Source organism: Hippichthys cyanospilos, chromosome 9 (assembly GCF_059441005.1).
Source record: "Hippichthys cyanospilos isolate Australia breed blue-spotted pipefish chromosome 9, RoL_Hcya_1.0, whole genome shotgun sequence".
NCBI classification, from domain to species: Eukaryota; Metazoa; Chordata; class Actinopteri; order Syngnathiformes; family Syngnathidae; genus Hippichthys; species Hippichthys cyanospilos.
Genome location: NC_142377.1, coordinates 11493034 through 11510172, shown reverse-complemented (window position 1 = coordinate 11510172; position 17139 = coordinate 11493034). Strand labels below are relative to the sequence as shown.

The 17139-nt window shown below is 40.0% G+C and overlaps 2 protein-coding genes across 8 annotated transcripts; one reads left to right on the top strand and one right to left on the bottom strand.

Moving 5' to 3' along the window:
• The first annotated feature begins 1476 nt into the window (after positions 1-1476).
• nuak2 (NUAK family, SNF1-like kinase, 2) lies at positions 1477-11169 on the top strand. Its single transcript, XM_088424270.1, has 6 exons — positions 1477-1806; positions 5228-5348; positions 6230-6381; positions 7326-7391; positions 7533-7785; positions 8625-11169. Exons 1-6 carry the CDS (start codon positions 1582-1584, stop codon positions 9677-9679), a joined length of 1872 nt encoding a protein of 623 aa, XP_088280396.1. The 5' UTR covers positions 1477-1581; the 3' UTR covers positions 9680-11169.
• ccnd3 (cyclin D3) lies at positions 7361-17139 on the bottom strand. 7 transcript variants are annotated; one of them, XM_088424275.1, is made up of 8 exons: positions 16993-17049; positions 16773-16822; positions 16202-16411; positions 15918-16133; positions 14518-14692; positions 11859-11992; positions 11616-11705; positions 8070-8223 (listed from the first exon to the last, which is right to left on the bottom strand). In XM_088424275.1, the coding sequence occupies exons 2-8, from the start codon at positions 16791-16793 to the stop codon at positions 8104-8106; spliced, it is 966 nt and encodes a 321-aa protein (XP_088280401.1). In that variant the 5' UTR covers positions 16794-16822; positions 16993-17049; the 3' UTR covers positions 8070-8103. The 7 variants fall into 7 exon arrangements, with proteins under 7 accessions (XP_088280403.1, XP_088280401.1, XP_088280397.1 ...); XM_088424277.1 differs by lacking the exons at positions 8070-8223; positions 16773-16822 and adding an exon at positions 7361-7752 and having other exon boundaries at positions 16993-17139; XM_088424271.1 differs by lacking the exon at positions 16773-16822 and having other exon boundaries at positions 16993-17139.

The following is a 17139-nucleotide window of genomic DNA, read 5'->3' as shown; positions in this document are numbered from 1 at the left end:
ATACAGTGATGCCAAAATTAAATAAACGACTAGAATCACTAGACCTTTAAATAATAACTTCATTGCGTCTTTAAAATAACTAAAATTGGATTAAAACATTTATGTATTTCATTGTAAATGAAAACAATGTTATTTCAGATGTAGATAAAATTACAGATTGTGTTTTTAAGCGTTTAAATACAATTTAATTGAAAGTAAATGTAAAGTTCACATTATACGTATTCATTATAACTGGTGTAAACGAGTATGTATTTAATTGTTTAAATAAAATTAGAACTACATGCACGTGTTTTGGTGTCTTAAATAATAACACATTATTGTATTTACTGTATTTCATTATAATTAGACGGTCAACAGGGTTTGTCAAAATCATCACGTACAGTATTTCCAAATTACGTACTTATGCCTATAAAGAACAATGATTTGCTCTTCCGCTAGATGGCAGAAGGTACCCGCCTGGTGAATTTCATACATCTGAATACAGTGCTGTATTCATATTACTTTATATTAGACTGAACAGGCCCACATCTCAGACTAATCCATTGTAAATACATTGAGAAAATATTGTTATTATTATTAGTATTGTTATTATTATTATTATGATTATTATTATAGTACTGTAAACTATGGGGAGGTTTGTGGCGAATTGTTTCTCGTGTAAAATAGGTGCTTTGGGTGTCAGGTTTGTTAAAAAAAAGAGAGTCGAGCTAACAAAATAACGAGGCTTAGATGTTTTGATGATTAGATTTTAAAAGTTGCTTTAGTGGACTAGTGTAAGGGCTCTCTTGTGGTCCAAAAAACAATTACTGAATGAACCTATGCACGTTGTTGTTTTTAGTCGTACCTTTGCTTTTTCGAAACTTCTATATGCAAGAATCCATGCAGTTTTTCTTCACCTATTTTACGTGTCAGCACAAAAAGCCAGGCATCTAGCCTGGTTTGTGACGAACACCAGCTTGCTATACTAGCGAATTTTGAATATTGATCGTTGTGCTGCATGAAAAACAAAGTATCTTGTAAGGTGGTGCTTTGTTGGAGTTAAACGTTTGAGAACCCGTTTTGATTTGGGCTACGACTTCACTTTCTCGCACTTTTTCCTCCCTTCGTAATGATAACACCCATCAACCTGTTTTTTTTTTTTTAACCGATTTGTTTGTAGCGGGTGTTGAGTTTGTCGCTCACAAGTATCAGTGCGCTTGAATTATGATTGACGCACCCCGGGCGTTCAATACCTATGTCTAGAATTATGTCATTTATAGAACGTCACTCCAGAAAAACATGGACATTACGTTAAAAACTACTAGAAATACAAGAAAACGTGTCAATTAAAAACACGGCGAAAAATGAAAACCTTTTATTATTGAAGTTTTATAATTAACGCTTGATCGGTATTGCCTGGTATAATAATCAAGTGCTTCTTCCGGTACTAGCCCCGCCCCTCTTCTCTATGATGTGAAATGAAAGAGCATGCGCCTCCCAACCGACTGAGGTGTACCTGTTGGTGGTAGTTTCTCCGCTTTCAAGTTTCGCTTTCTGCCTCAACACTCGTCTCTGCAGTCTTCGCGTTTAAATCCGTTCAGGATGGAGGGCTCCAGCGTTGGCCGACTCTCGTCAAGCTCTTGGCCGCCAGTCGAGACACTTTCAGCCGAAGCGAAAGCTCCGCTCCCACCGGTGCAGGTGAAGAAACAAGCCGTGAAGCGACACCACCACAAACACAACCTGAAACACCGCTACGAGTTCCTGGAGACGCTCGGGAAAGGGACATATGGCAAAGTGAAGAAAGCCAAGGAGAGATCAGGCAGACTGGTGAGGCTCTCCTCATTTTTTTTAATGTATTCTCAAATGTGTGATTAGTTTGAGCTTATTGACAACTTGCACCCGCTCAGACATAAAAATGCTATTTGTGGGACAGCCGTTTGCACAAGGCGCTTTCTTTTTAACTGCCCTTGGAATAAAAGTCACAAACAGCTTTATTTTACATAAATCCACAAAGAGAATATTGTGTGAATGTTGTGTATTTTTAGGCATCTTGTCCTTCCCAGTATGTCACAATCTGATGGTAATTCTGTCCCACGGTGTGACCAACAGACTCTGAAACGTGTGAAGAATGTGTTGGTATCACAAAAGACTCCACAAAAAGAGATTGAATGCTGCTTGTTAAAGTGTCAGTGCACACAAAGCTTTCTCGTCTCCTAAACTCCCCAGTGCCTTGTAATCAACTAGCAAAGGCATTTGGGAGAGTGAGGCACTTCAAAAAAATTAAGTGGTGCGTTTGTTTCTTTGCAGAATTAAGTCACATTTGGCCATTCGGAAAAATAACAAAAAAGGAATTCAAAACAAGTCACAATTTCTGATTCTATAGGTCATTAGAAATCATGGGATGTCATCCTCCATGGGCCATTAAAAGTGTATGAAAAAATATGGCACGAACATAAACATGTAATTACTTAGGGTGGTGCTCACTTAACAATGAACATCAGTGTCAGATGAAAAATATTATTCAAAAACGAGGCTTCAAGCTAAGTTCACCATCAAACTAAACCCCAAAAACAAAGAGAATGACGCATTGTGCGTTTTAAAACATCAAACAACTTTGCCAAGAGGAATTCCCCCACTGGCTTATGGCTAACAGAATGGAAAAATGCCTTAGATCAGTTAACAATAACTATCTATAGTCGAGATGTTATAACCCTATAAAGGTTATTTGAACACAAACTCTGAGCAACACATGCGAATTGATGATATAACAATACACATATACATACATGCATATTCTTTATCCTCTGCAAAAACTGCACTCCTAAGTAATCTTGAAAATGGTTAATCTTAAATAGTGATGATGTATAATATTCTTGAGACCCTTTCCGTTGAAATTTTCAGGACTGTGTTTTACTATATTGTTTTATTAGCCATGTTGGAAGAAATGTTTGTGGGCTCTTAAAACATTTTGTTTTGTTTATTTGTTTTCACGTTTGATTGCATTTTTTTTTCACTCTCTATGGCAGCGCTGCTTAGTATTGCATATATCAGTGCATCTTCCATTTTGAAAGCCTTTTGTCTCCACCTTTTCAGTTTGCTTTTTAAGATACGGCTGGAATGCAAAGGGTTTTCCACCTTTGCCTTTTTCCAGATACGCTCTCTACTTCATCATATGCATGACCTAAATGTTTCATGGGAGTTTCTCTCTCAGAGAAGTTCATGTTTTGTTTTATCGCCAGCGCTCTTGTTTATGAGTTTGACGAGAAAGTGCAATCAAAGATGGAATTTCCCTTCTTGCGTCTGCGCTCGTCTCGTCTCGTCACGTCACGTCACAGTACATGTTGAGTCGTGTCCCCACACACACGCACACCGCAGGATGTGAGTTGGTGTCTTGTGTATCACCCCTGCCGACGTCTTGCTGAGCCTGCTGTCATAATACTGATAAGACCAACCAAGTGGCCGCTGGAAATGTGCTCCAAGCAAGGTGTTACCTAAAGAGTTGTAAATACAACATTCCTCTGCTTTGTTTGTATTTACCTGCCTTACTACTGATAGCACAAAAGCGCCTCAGCGTTTGTAATTTGACACAGGGAGACACACGAGAAAAAAAGCGATATCTTTGACTTGAACCATACATGTCATGAGTGCATCATCCTAAAACAGGAAACAGGATGACACATCACAGACTTCTGTCGAGGCATAACAATCCTTATTTGGATCAGCCCCAACAAATGAACTGGCACTAATTTGGTATTTCACATATCCAGAAAAACAGATCAAGGAGTAACTCATTCTTTGATCGTTTCCCTTTAAAAGAACAAAAAACAAATACTTTTGTTTTGTTTTTTTTAGTTAATGTAGAAAGTGGCCTGTTATTGGCTGTCCCCCAACGTTTTGCCAAAAATAATCTGACATAGGGTCAGATGAATGTTTAGGTGTTAGTACATAGACACTTGCGGGACAATGTGTGCAAACAAAAATACCATTCAGAAGAATTGAAGTTCCAAATTCAATACCTATATTTTTCTGGGGGGATAGACTGATAATCTGTGGTCTGGCCACTATTCAGGAATTTGATGATAATCAGCATTTTTGTTTAGAAGCCAATGACTAGAATAGATCGACGTAAAAACTGTGTTAACATTAGGAAATATTTATTTTAATTTCCAGTTGACTTCATCAGATTCTGTTGACCATTATGCACCTTCTGTTATTGTTTGAAATGTAATGAATGTTTAACAAAACAAGTTTTGAGGAACTTTCTTTAGTGTGGGGAAAAAATACAGAGAGCTATTTACTTTTTATTTAAACCTTTCAAGACATCCTGCAATTTTGTGGACAATTAAATAATTAATTGTGTAAAAGTCCCAACGTCAATCAGAACTACCTCCTGAGAAGGCCGAGGGTGGCATGAAATGGTTGTCAACTTTGTGGGTGGTAGCGCAGTCGCACTCTGGTTGTGTTTGCGCAGGAGCCCAAAGATTTTTTGGCTGTGGGTGCCGAGTGCGTAGAACAAACTGACGGTGACAAAGGGTGCACACACTAAGATAGCCTCACAGGGGTGTGAAGTCATCATGAGTCCAGCAGTCCCGTCTGACAGCTAATCAAACAAACGCCGGAAACCTGAGTTTGCAGAAGTCAGGAAAGGGAGTAGAAGCAGCGTGAGCCCCACAATGACGCACACCGCGCGTCCAGACCAGACGGTGAATCACGGCTGGTTTGCCGGGTGAAAATGACATGACACGACTCCACTTTGTCCGCTTGTGTCTCGGATAACCCGGGGGATTCGCAAATGAGAAGGCGACCCCGAACACCATCTGGTGCCTCATGATGACGCTTCCTAACCTTGAGGGCTGAGCGGCGAGGAATGCCCGGCATTCCAGATCCCACACATGGATACAGGCTTGTCAAAAGCCTTTTATTTTCAAGACCTGATTTAGTATTTGCTAAGAGTCTGTACGGAGGCTGAGCATTGATTAAATGAGTCTTTACACAGGACAGTACTTGATGCATCATGACCACAGCAGCTTGTCTGTTCAGTAATCAGGTTATTTTATTTTGTTTCCTTTCGAATTGTTCTCATGAGTTGGATTAGCTCTAAACACATCACGCTCCTCTGTAGACAAGATCTCGTGCTACTCTGCCTTGTGTCTTGTCTATATGGTGCTTCATTAACCAGATGGACATCTCGTAAAGAATATTTGTGTCTGTTTCAAACATCTTATTGTCATTTTCGTGCTTCTTAAAGGTTGCCATTAAGTCCATCAGAAAGGAGAAAATCAAGGATGAGCAAGACCTGGTTCACATTCGCAGAGAAATTGAGATCATGTCATCACTGTGTCATCCACACATCATCACCATATATGAAGGTATGCGCACAGTTCATTGTATTGAGCGTAGTTCCTTTATTAGATCGCATGTGAAGAGCAGAACGTGATACTCGTAAACAGAGCTATCTACATCAGTGTCGGATTGTTTGGATTTGGAGTGTGCTCACGCAAGTCTTTTGTGGAAACCGATGCTCTCGTTACATAAGTGCTGACTCCACGTTGCATCACAACAGCGGCCTTGTGGGCGGCACACATGGCCTCGTGTCTTCCAGCGCCCCTAATCAAGATCGCCTCAATGCTCACTTGTCAAAACACATAGGATTTATTCCAATTTGTTGGGATGTAAAAATAGGGACAACAACAATCCAATGAGATGTCAAAACCTTTTAGTTTACAAAAATAAATGCAAGAGATATTCGTAGTGAAGTAATTGCAATTTGGGGGAAAAAGGTGACCAAGTTGGGTTTATCGTCTTTTAGATTCGGTGGACTGATAGATCTGCAGCAAAGCTCCACAGGATCATGTTTGTGCAGTTGTTTTCTTCACGAATCGTTCTTGCAGCTGCAGTGTGCCAATGGTGGTCAGAACGATAGATTGTGAAAACGCATTAGCATATATATTTTTTTATTTATTTAATGGAATGATTGATAGTGACGGTCCTAATTGCAAATTATTCAGGTGACAAAAAATCTTAAGTGTCTTGGGACTTAGGGACTCAGGACTTGACTTGAGACAGGATGAGGTTTTATACATATATTTCACGTTTTTATGAAATAATACCCATGAGAAAGAGGTTAGCAAATACCACCTATAGCAAGAACTGTTACACGAATACTTTTCTGGCTGAAGCCATTTTTCAAGTAGTTCTCAGTTTAGATACGTACAAAATCCTGATGCATGGTTTAATCTGTTCTTTTTAGTCTTTGAGAACAAAGACAAAATTGTGATCGTGATGGAATATGCCAGCCGCGGGGACTTGTACGACTACATCTGCGATAGGAGGCACCTGTCCGAGCGGGAGTCCAGGCACTTCTTCAGACAGATTGTCTCTGCTGTGCACTACTGCCATCAGGTAAGGATGACATATTTAATGTGATTTGGACTTAGCAGACATTTGCATTACCCCATATCCATTCCAAGCACTTCCTAATGGTTCATAGTATGTGTACACGAATGACACAGAGCTCCCCTCGGACAAGTTACTCAGCTCGTGTTCCTTTCAGGGCACCAGAATCCCCCGCTGTTGCATAATGAACATTATTAACTGTCAGATGACTGATTGGAACAGGGATGTTGTGAGAACAATGCAGAGAAAAATGAACATGGCTGTAGAGAGCAAGAGAAGGCGGCGTCAGGGCTCAGGGCCAGTGGTCCCAACACACACATTCACGGTCACTAATGAGGGCGTGATGGAACAGAACAAGCACACTCGCACACAATCGGCCCACTCCAGCCGTCCAAACGCTTCAGCAGAGGTGCTTTAGATGTGGGCTAGATAATATTTACATAGTAAATTACCCTGTCATGTTCCATGCTCACCACCAGTTTTGATTTTATTGACCCCTGATATAAAGGGCCCATTGTAAACTGTTGGGATACATTTGGCCCAACTTTGAATCATAAAAAAAATACAGACAATAGAGCGTTATACCAAATTCACCCAACTTTGAATCCTAAAAACTACAGACAATAGATCTTTCTACCAAATTCACATTGCACTCCAGAGATCATGTCCCTGGCCATGAGTCCATTCCATTTAAGGAGTGGATGACCTGCATTTTTTTCAAGGCAAACATTGGTAGAAGGCATGCCCCCCGCAGAGTCAAGGACAATGAAGCATAGCTGACGCACCAGGAAAAGAAGAAAGAATGTGTTCCAACCCAGAGGGGGAAAAAAAATCCTTTTATGTAGTGTAGACAAACCTACCAGAAAATGACAAGAAATTGTTAAATATATGGAATTGCTTTGATAAAATGTTCTGAAAATAATTCATATGAACTATTTCTTTTCTTCCAGAATGGGATAGTTCACAGAGATCTGAAACTGGAGAATATTTTACTAGATGGCAACGGCAATGTCAAGGTATACAGCTTTGTAACTTAATATACAATTGTTTTAAACAATAAAAAAATGTCATCGGTTTTAATTGACCAACTACGTTCTAGGTAGTTAGTAAAAGACTGAAAGTTAGATAAATATATGTATCTCACGCTTTTGTTCCAGATTGCAGACTTTGGCCTGTCAAACCTTTATCACAGAGACGAGTACCTCCAGACATTCTGTGGTAGCCCATTGTACGCGTCCCCAGAGATTGTGAATGGCCGTCCGTATCGTGGGCCGGAGGTGGACACGTGGTCTCTTGGGGTGCTGTTGTATACTATGGTTCACGGCACCATGCCTTTTGATGGAAACAACCACAAGGCACTCGTCCAGCAGATCAGCACTGGAAATTACCGGAAACCAAACAAACCCTCGGGTGAGCGTTTCAGCATTTCTTGCAGCGAGCGCTGTACCACAGACAAGGAGTTTATGCATTTCTATTTTAAGTAGAAATGTTTGGAAAAATAGGTTTTCCAATAAATTTAGTTCAGAAACCACACATCTAATCTGATTTGAATACATTTTATGTACGCAGGGTGTCAGAAAATGCTCTGGGACTGAGGTCACAAAAGCTAGATTTCAAATCCAAACTACATTTTTTTCCTTTGAAGTTATCTTTCAGTCAGTGCACAATGTTTTCTCGAGGATGTGCCACAGTTCGGTCATTATAGCCATCTTGATGTTGTCCAGGTCTTCAAAATGGGTCAGCTTGAATGACCCATTTGAACCTGCAAATGTGGTTGACTGGAAAATCCTGTAGTTTGCCTTTTGAAGTATTTTTTATTTGTAAGGCCAGTCCTGGAACCTTGTATTCCTACAAATAGCAAATCCAATTCATTGGTTTTAAATTCTGTGACATAACTGAAGGGTTTTCCTTTTGAATTAAGAACAAATTAGATGGAATATTAAGCAATTAATTGATGAAATGTACTTCAGTGAGTCATTTATTTTAAGGTCTTTACAGATCCACATAATAATTTGATAATAATTTACCAGTAGATGAGCCAGAAATAAAACTGATGTTACAAGAGTAATCTTCTGAAGTTGCTGAATAAGATGCCCCAAAGTTTTTTTGTTTTTTTGTTTGTTTTTTTTTTCAAACCTAAAAATGCCAAGTTCCTAAATATTTCTCAGGGGTATGTCATTGAAAAAAAGGTTGTGGGCCACTGCTGTGGTCAAATCTAAACTTTGTTTACTCCTCCTATTCTCAATCAGATGCCTGTGGCCTTATCCGTTGGATGCTAATGGTAAATCCTGAGCGCAGAGCTACAGTGGAGGAGATAGCGGGACACTGGTGGCTTAACTGGGGCTACCAGCAGTCCCTCCTGGCAGAGACAAAGGCCAGCCAAGTTGAGGAAACCGCTTCAACGACCTCGCCGTCCCCGCAGCACCCGGCCGGGCTAGCCAGCGTCGCCAGCTGGTTACGGCGAACATCAAGGCCTTTGCTGGAAAATGGTTCCAAAATGCGCTGCCTGCTCCGCTCGCAAGGTAGTGGCGGGGGCGATGTGGTGCGCCAACGCTCTCTGCGGAGGTCACGGAAGGAGAATAATGTCTCACAGCCCATCCACGAAGGCGGGGCAGACACTCGGCCTTCCAAAGGGATTTTAAAAAGACGAAACAGTGTGAAACAACATAAGGTGATGACCGAGAACCCTGTTGACGGTCCAGCTGAGCAGCAGAACATTTTGGGTTTGTCCAATCCAGCCAGTGACCCACCTAATGCCATGCTACCTCGCAAAGGTATCCTCAAGAAACCCACAGAGCAGGAATCTGGCTATTACTCCTCCTCTCCCGAAAACAGTGACTCTGGCTGGGTCCCGCAATCGAAAGCTTGCCCCTCAGCATCAACCCACAGGAAAGGCATTCTCAAGAGAAACGGAAAGTTCTCCTCAGGTGGGCTCCAGGAATTCGGCTCATTGGATCAGCTGACCGTTTCGTTACCCAGCAGGGGCGCCCGGGTGAGATCAAGTGGCGCCATCAGCGAGGACAGCATTCTGTCCTCGGAGTCATTCGACCAGCTAGATCTTCCAGACCGCGTAGGACTTCCAGCACGCACAGAAAAAGCTGGCAGGCCCACCATGAGAGGATGTGTGTCTGCTGACAACCTGCTGGACATTCAAGAAGAAGGCATCCTCGGAGATGGGCTGCAGAGGCAGTGGAACTGCTTTGAGGCCGGAGTGGCAGACAGCGCCTTCTCCATTACGGACTGTGATAATGTCACTGAGGCTTACAAGCAAGCCTTGATGATTCACGGCCCTGCTCCGAGCTGAATACCAAGATGGCGTTGTCGCTAACATTTGCCAAAAGCCATTCTGACAAAAACATCAGCGCACATCATCTTAATGCTCAACATCAGGATTTGCGCATTATAAAAGGGAAAAGGGAGTGATGCTTTATGGCTTGGTTTGGTTTCAAACGTGATTGTTTTAAAAAGTCAAGGTGGAGTCTCGGGTGATCGAAAAGTCACCCCAAAACCAAAAACCCTTGAATTTAAGTTATTGTAGAACACTACTCATTTGAGGACATGTGAGCCTGTTAGATAACGAGATGCTTTTTTTTTTTTTTTTCACCCAGACATTGAGAAAAGTATTTATGACTTCATGGCACTTTTATCATTTAACGTCATTGTCAGTCAGGTTTATCTTGAGTACTGCCTCTATCACGCGCTGCAGCTTTTACTGCATTTCATGATCCAAGCAGACTTCAATATTTCATGATGCCAAAGAGTGAGCTTCAGCAGTGGATCCTTTTGTTTGTAATTAAAACTGCACAAATGCTCAGGGCAGATTATTTACGATCTATGTTTTCTTTTTTGAAATGATGTGGTCCAAGATTGACATGAAAAACAACTTGACACACTGACGCATCACTAGTGTAACCTGTTCAACCTGCTGTAACACCCAAATCTACACTGGTGCACGTGCACAGGTAGCCACTGTCTTTCAACAGGTGACGTTTTTTTCATCACAATCCGGGAAAAACAGCATTTGTTTGACAAACAGTGCGCTTTATTAGCAGAATGTTAATATGTAACTGCTGAAATAAATGATGGCTCATGGTGCTTGGGTGTCTTTTGGTTTAAGGAAATATTGCAGGAAATTAGCTGAAGTCAGATAAGTCCCTTTTTTTTCCCCCTAACTAGTTTGCATGTCAATGCTGTTTACAAATACAGTAAACAGACATGTGCACACTGGAATATGCTAATGAAGTGCTTGTTTATAATTTGACAATTATACTTTGCTTTTGTTCCATGACATTCAACGGTGATTAAAGGTAACTTCTTTTGTTGTTTCTTATTTCACATGGAATTCCAGACATTACTTTCTAAATCACAACAACGAATAATATTTCAAAGTGGCAAGTTGTAAAAATGTAGCTGATAGAAATTACTTAATTGATTGCATTGTAAGAAGAAATGACGCCCAAAATCCAACCAGTAGTCTCTCTTGAAACTGGAATGTTGATATGATAAATGTTTGTCTCTGAACCTGACCAAGAATGTAAAGCAGATGTGAATGTGTTCATAGTTCATGCAAAGCTGAAATTTTCAAAATTGCAGCTCGTTTTTGTCATTTCAAGAATTGAAGGAGCAGTGTTCATTAAAGCAAGTGTTCATATTTTTTTGGTACAATTTCATGTGCATTCAGGTATTTCAATACCTTTGGTTGCAATTTTTTTTCAATGTGCCAAAGTTATATTGTCTTGTAATGACAGCCTTGTGACTGGGATAAGGGCATCAATAAAAATGTTTTAAAAAAATTAAAAAGTGCTGCCTCATGTTATTTCATGCGGTCCTTTTATGTCAGTATTAACACAATTATGGTAACAATGAAGCTGAGACACTTAATATTTGAACAGTTTTTTTTTGGCAATATAAAGAATTTAAAACTACATATTACTGCCAGTTTTGAGTAAACTTTAGCTCGTAGTAAGATGCAAAATAGAAAGTGCAACAATAACTTGTGTTTGAACGTACCAACAGGATGATCATTCGAAAACAGAAAAAAACATTGAATCACATTTTTGCTCTGATGCAAGTCACCTAAGTGATCAACTCGACAATAATTTGCAATGTGAGCAAAAACACATTGAGGTGTGCAAGATTCACACTTGACTGTGGCGGCAGGGAGGAGTTTCCAACTGGCTTTCACCAGGCGTCACTGACGTCAATAAAAGACGGTCAACATCAGCGTGAGTCGGACTGACCTCTGATCTGCAAACAGCGGCTTGGAAAGGGGAAGGCAGGATGAGCTCCACCGCTCTCTCAAGCTGTCTGTAGCACAGGATAATGGAGCCCTGCGGCCCATGTGGACCACAAAAGAAAGGTTCAACAGCAGGCCACGGACAAAGTGAACAGCGATTGATAAGACATTGCGCAATGTTGCAGATCAGTCCTGATAACTGAGTTTCTACTGTAGTTGAAAGTGAAACTGTAAACACAATGCTTACCCGATCAATGACCAAGAGATTGGCCAAAAACTGGAACAGTGAGTCAGGCGAGTCCACCAAATTCAGTTTCAGTGCTGCAAGGCTCACACAGGCACAAGCAAGCGTGGAGGGCAAAAACTCAGAAGATTTCATCTCTAAGAAATAAGAAATTTAAAAAAAAAAAAAAACATATAACAAAGTGTTTGGTATAACTGGCAACATACAAACAATCCTCAGCAGAATTTATTAGGAAGGTTTATTGCTCACAATAGCAATGTGTCAAAAGTCAAATGTTTCTATAAAATACCTTTGACATAAATTCACACACAAAAAAAAGCACACAAAAAGAACATATTGGAATTTTGAACTGGTGGATATTTTTAACTGAACCTTGCCAGCCAATCGGAGAAATTGGTTCTCAAGAGTAGGTGACGAAACGGAAAAGGTGAGATTAACGTTGAGAAATAATGAAGTTATACCAGTTTGGTCTAAATGATTTTCCGCATGCAATATAATACAAAAGTGCTCCCTAAAAATAACATTTTTCTCTCAATCAAAAGGCTGGTTTTCCAGAGTTATTCATCCAATGTTTCAAAGTTCTTTTCACGTTGGACTCAGGTTGGGGTGTCCTTTCCCAACACACTTTGCATCTTGATAGATTTTCATTTTTTAAAACCTCAATCATGTTGCTACTTTCCTCCAGTTTACTCCCATGTTTACAGACATCCATAGACATTTTCTCTGGGTACGTAATGCAGAAGTCAAATTCAAGAATGCAGAAGTACAATTTCAGAATGCAGAAGTCCTTTGTTTTGTATGCATGGAGATGACAACAATGAAATTGTCTTAATCTCAATATCCATTCAGCATGCAACATAGACTGACCATTAGTTTTCAAACTATTTTTTTTAATAAACAATAGTTTCTACTTTTGGCATTTTCTGTTTCATTCCTCTCTCAATACAGGTCATTAACTGTGATTCAGATTACTGCAGTCGCTTAATTCTATTATAGCTCCCCAAATAACATTAAGTGCAGTAAGAAGAGGAGGACACAAAGATAGTAGATAGTAGACCGTTTTGTCGACACACCCTGATGGAGAAAAAAGCTCTTTAAAAGCCGTCCTTTATGAAAACATGACAATCTGACATATTATCTTCAACGCCTCAGGGAGGAAAAGTGCCGAGACACCAAGTCTACCATTCTAAGCTTCCTCGCACACCTCTGTGAATGGGTCGCAAAGTCAGGGGGTTGTCATAACTTTTTGCGGGGTTTTGTATGTCACAGAGGGTCCAAACGTTGTGGCAACTGTTGCCTGTGGCAGCGCCACAGAGCTTCGTGAGAAGCGTGGGCTGAATAGGGGGACAGCGGTCATTCACGGCACACAATACTGAATTACACAAACTCAGCTCTCTGTCTCCTAAATGAACTGCTGACACAACACAATCAAACTTATAGCTGCGTTGTGTCCGCTGTTGCCAATGGCCAAAGTCATTTTATTTCCACAGTGAACAGTCGATTTGGAAATGGCTACAAGGACAGAGAGCACACACCTGCGGAAAATCTTAGAGATGCGCTCCAGTTGAACTTGATCTGGATTCGTGACTAAAATGTCATAAATTGTAGAAAATGTTAAATGGGTTACTTATCGTTTGCTGGCATACCAAGCAAGGCAAGCAGGTAAATATTAAATATACTGTCTACTAAACATGTGACAAAGAAATGTGGATAAAGACTTTCAGTATAATAAAATACTTTTGATCTGGATTTTATAATCTCCACATTAATTTAATTGAAGCTATATTGGATTGTTTTATATATTTTTTTTCCCACTACACAACTTTCCAATGTGATCAGATGGCTTGACTCAAAATCTTGTTTTACTATATGGTACCTTACATGGCTTGCAACAGCCTTACATTGCTTTTGGTTTGGGGCGGTTGATTGCTTCTAAATAGTTTTAGCTCATTACAGTAGTTAGTTGCGGGTACCACACCTAATTAGTTGCATCCATTGGAATGAGGCACGTTAAAGGGAAAGTCAAGTCATACATTTTCCTTACAAAATGCGTAATATGTTCTATGCCCCCCCCCCGGGAAAAACATGGCATTCTGAATAATACTAAAGTTGATCACAGATAACAACCAATCCCAGCTCACCTGTTTGGGAACTTAATTCATTTTCCATAAACGCAACATTAATCTGAATACCTTGTTCAGACTAGTGGGGCTGAAATTTGAAAACTCATTGAACGGAAATGTTTGACTTGACTTTCCCTTTAAGTGTGTTGTCGACTTGTAGCACTACTTTAAAATTGACTCATTAATTTGGCACTGGTTCACTGGCTCTGTTAGGCACCGGGGTAACACACCAGCAGCAGCGTTAAGAGAGAATTGTAGCTATTTGGTGCTCTTTATTGGGGACTGGAGTCTTGTAGTAGTCAACCTAACTTAAAATTAAGGCATGGTCCACCCTTCCACAAAGTTAAATATTTACCAAAGTAAGTAAGAAAACAAAGGGAGATTAAGATAGCCTTGCAGGATGTAACGGTAAAAAGTCCTCAATTGCAAGAGGTAAAATGTCAAGCAATAAAAAAATATTAGTTGGCACTGTGATCTTATCAGCACACAATTCATATTGACATTTTCCGGATTTTATGTAACTCGGTTATGCAACTCACCGATGGCTGCCAGTGCGACGTAGGAGTGAACATGTCGGCGCACGTTGGGAAGGTGCCGGGCCGAGAGAAAGGAGAGTGCATGAAGAATCGGCTCCAGGAAGTCAGACGGCAGCACGGGGGCCAGACGCCAGCTTAACCTGGATACCACCAACACCTCCAACTGCTGCAACACACACTTTTTTTAGTTATGGTTTTAGTTATGGTGTACTTGTACACAACTAACTCTAAATGTATGATTATGTGATTAATAAAGACTTCAAATTCATTTCTGTCCATGAACCATCAACAAATGCCAGTTGTGCCCTGTTTAACTAAAGAGCGTTATTCAAGAGATCCTTTCAGAGAGTCAAAGGATGAACGATCCAATTGATCGAGAGAAGAAAAAAAAACATTGGAGTAATGTTTGTACAGCTCAAATATGTTTTTCTGCTGTGTTAGCCTATTAACCTTCAGACCCTGTCGTGACAAGTTGGGAAAGAGTGTTGAGTAAACGATCTACCTACTATTTTGGTGAAAACAGGTCATGAATAAGTCATTCCATTTTTATAGAGTAGTATTCAAAAAAGTGTGTTTCTAACAATATGATTACATTGTTCAGCTAGGATGTTTGATATTTAAAAAAGACAAATAAAAACAAGGGTCATTTTTGCTATATTTAGTTTAAGTTAGTTTTCTTGATGTAAGTTTTAGTTATTTTTCATCCTTTGAAAACTTTTATTTTTTATTTTCTCATTAATACTTTTTTTTTTTCCAATTTTTGGTTAACTATATTAACCTTGGGTGTCAAACCTACCATTAAAAAATGCGAACTTACAGCTCATACTTCCATTTTCAATGATTACATCTTTAGGACTCTTTAGTAGCATAGATTGCTCATCTATATACCGCGCATACCTTAATATGACACTCTTTTGCCATGATATTGTTATCGTATCATAGTAAACACACATAAGAATTTTAGGCTTGATTATTTGGCAGCTGACTCCAATCATAATATCATATCTAGCACATACTGTATCTATCATCATGTCTAGCTGTGAGGCAAATTGTAGGCACTCACTGATGTTTCAGCTAAAGTGAGCCAAGCTATAATCTGTCAAAGGGTCATTAAGGGAAACAGTCTCACAGTTATGCGAGGAGGACTTTATTAAGTGTAGGGATCGTACTTGTTTACGACAGCCGCTTTTTCATCGTGACGTGTTTCTGAGACAACTTTTTAGCCATCTCCTGAGCACGGTTAGAAAAATTAGAACATTTCTAACAGCTCAAATTAACTGATTATAGAGTAACACAGGAACAAAGTCAGTCTATCACTCTTTCCATTTTAAGTGTAGAATATGGATGTTGATCGATGTAAGCCTGAATGAACGAGTGGTTGTATTTCCGGGAAACACATTTACCATGATTTCTGGCAATGAAATGGAAAAGTCAGAGTAGATGCAGAGCTTGCTGGCAGTCAGAGGAACAGTCTCTCTCATCTTGGATGCCAGGAACATGGTGACGGCAGCCAAAAGCTGCAGTGTAGAGTCTTGCACAACATAGCGGCTTAGATAAGAGTCCAGGTAGCGGACCGCCAGTGGGAACACCTCCTCCTCACATTTCTGCTCCTCACATACCTGGAAGAAAACTTTATTGACGCCACAGAATTTGTTTTCAACTCATACATAGAAAATATTTGGGATACCTGGAACATCCATATGACCAGTATCCTCCTCTTGTAGGGCTGGATGTCCTGCTGGTTGCCTGGCAAGTGAGAAGACACCATGGAAGTGGTGCCCGTCTCCAGGGCTCTCAGGTTCCGAATGGCTCGGGAGTCACCGACGAATATCAGGTCACAGCCAGCACGCACAACCACGTCATAATCATCCACCAGTTCAGGGACACAATATTTCTCCTTGAATAAAGTTCCATTATGAGAAAACCGTCAGTTTTCCCAAAACTTAGAATCGTTTTAAAGGTAGTTGGTAAACTAAAATATTTTTTTTTAACTACATGAAAATATGAATCAGCATATCTCCTTTAAACTTAACTTTTACACATCTCTTAAAAAGTTGTCATCTGGGCGAAAATTAGCAAAATTATGTCTAAACAGCCATTTAGCTCTTAGCGTGTTTGAGTTTCCTATAGTAATTTAACGATAAATACTTGCACAACTCAAATTTTTAATCCCTTAAAAACCCACGGGTCGCGTGGAAATAAAAATATAAATGAAATACAGGCAGTTGGGAAGTATATTTGGAAAGGGCATAACTCACCGTGCTAACAGGCGTCGACATTTTAGCACGTTAACTCAAGCATTCAAATGCTGCTCAGTGCACAAACAAGTGGTTCAAATTTAGCTCAAATAAATGAATGTTCCTAAGTAAAACTCTAGTAATTAATTATAATATTTAAACCTCTCAATTAATGCATCTCAATTAATAGTCTTGCTTGTAATGAAGACGTCTGTTCTGAGGTTCCATATTTGAATCTCACCTCGTGCCTAATTGTGTGGTCGTGAAACTCTAGATTGTCCATAGAGCTGAATAGTTGTCTGTATGTGTCTCGCAGTTGACTGCTAAATAGTCCACGGTGTACCCTGCCTCTTGCCCGCAGTCATGTGCATCAAAAATGAGGACAAGG

Coding starts and splice junctions, on each gene's coding strand:
- nuak2 (XM_088424270.1), top strand. CDS start 1,582: ATGGAGGGCTCCAGCGTTGGCCGACTCTCGTCAAGCTCTTGGCCGCCA. Junction 5,349..6,229: donor CATCATCACCATATATGAAG/GTATGCGCACAG, acceptor TGTTCTTTTTAG/TCTTTGAGAACAAAGACAAA. Junction 7,786..8,624: donor GAAACCAAACAAACCCTCGG/GTGAGCGTTTCA, acceptor ATTCTCAATCAG/ATGCCTGTGGCCTTATCCGT.
- ccnd3 (XM_088424271.1), bottom strand. CDS start 17,034: ATGGACAATCTAGAGTTTCACGACCACACAATTAGGCACGAG. Junction 16,412..16,992: donor ACCACACAATTAGGCACGAG/GTGAGATTCAAA, acceptor ACTTTATTCAAG/GAGAAATATTGTGTCCCTGA. Junction 14,693..15,917: donor TTTCATTGCCAGAAATCATG/GTAAATGTGTTT, acceptor AACTAAAAAAAG/TGTGTGTTGCAGCAGTTGGA.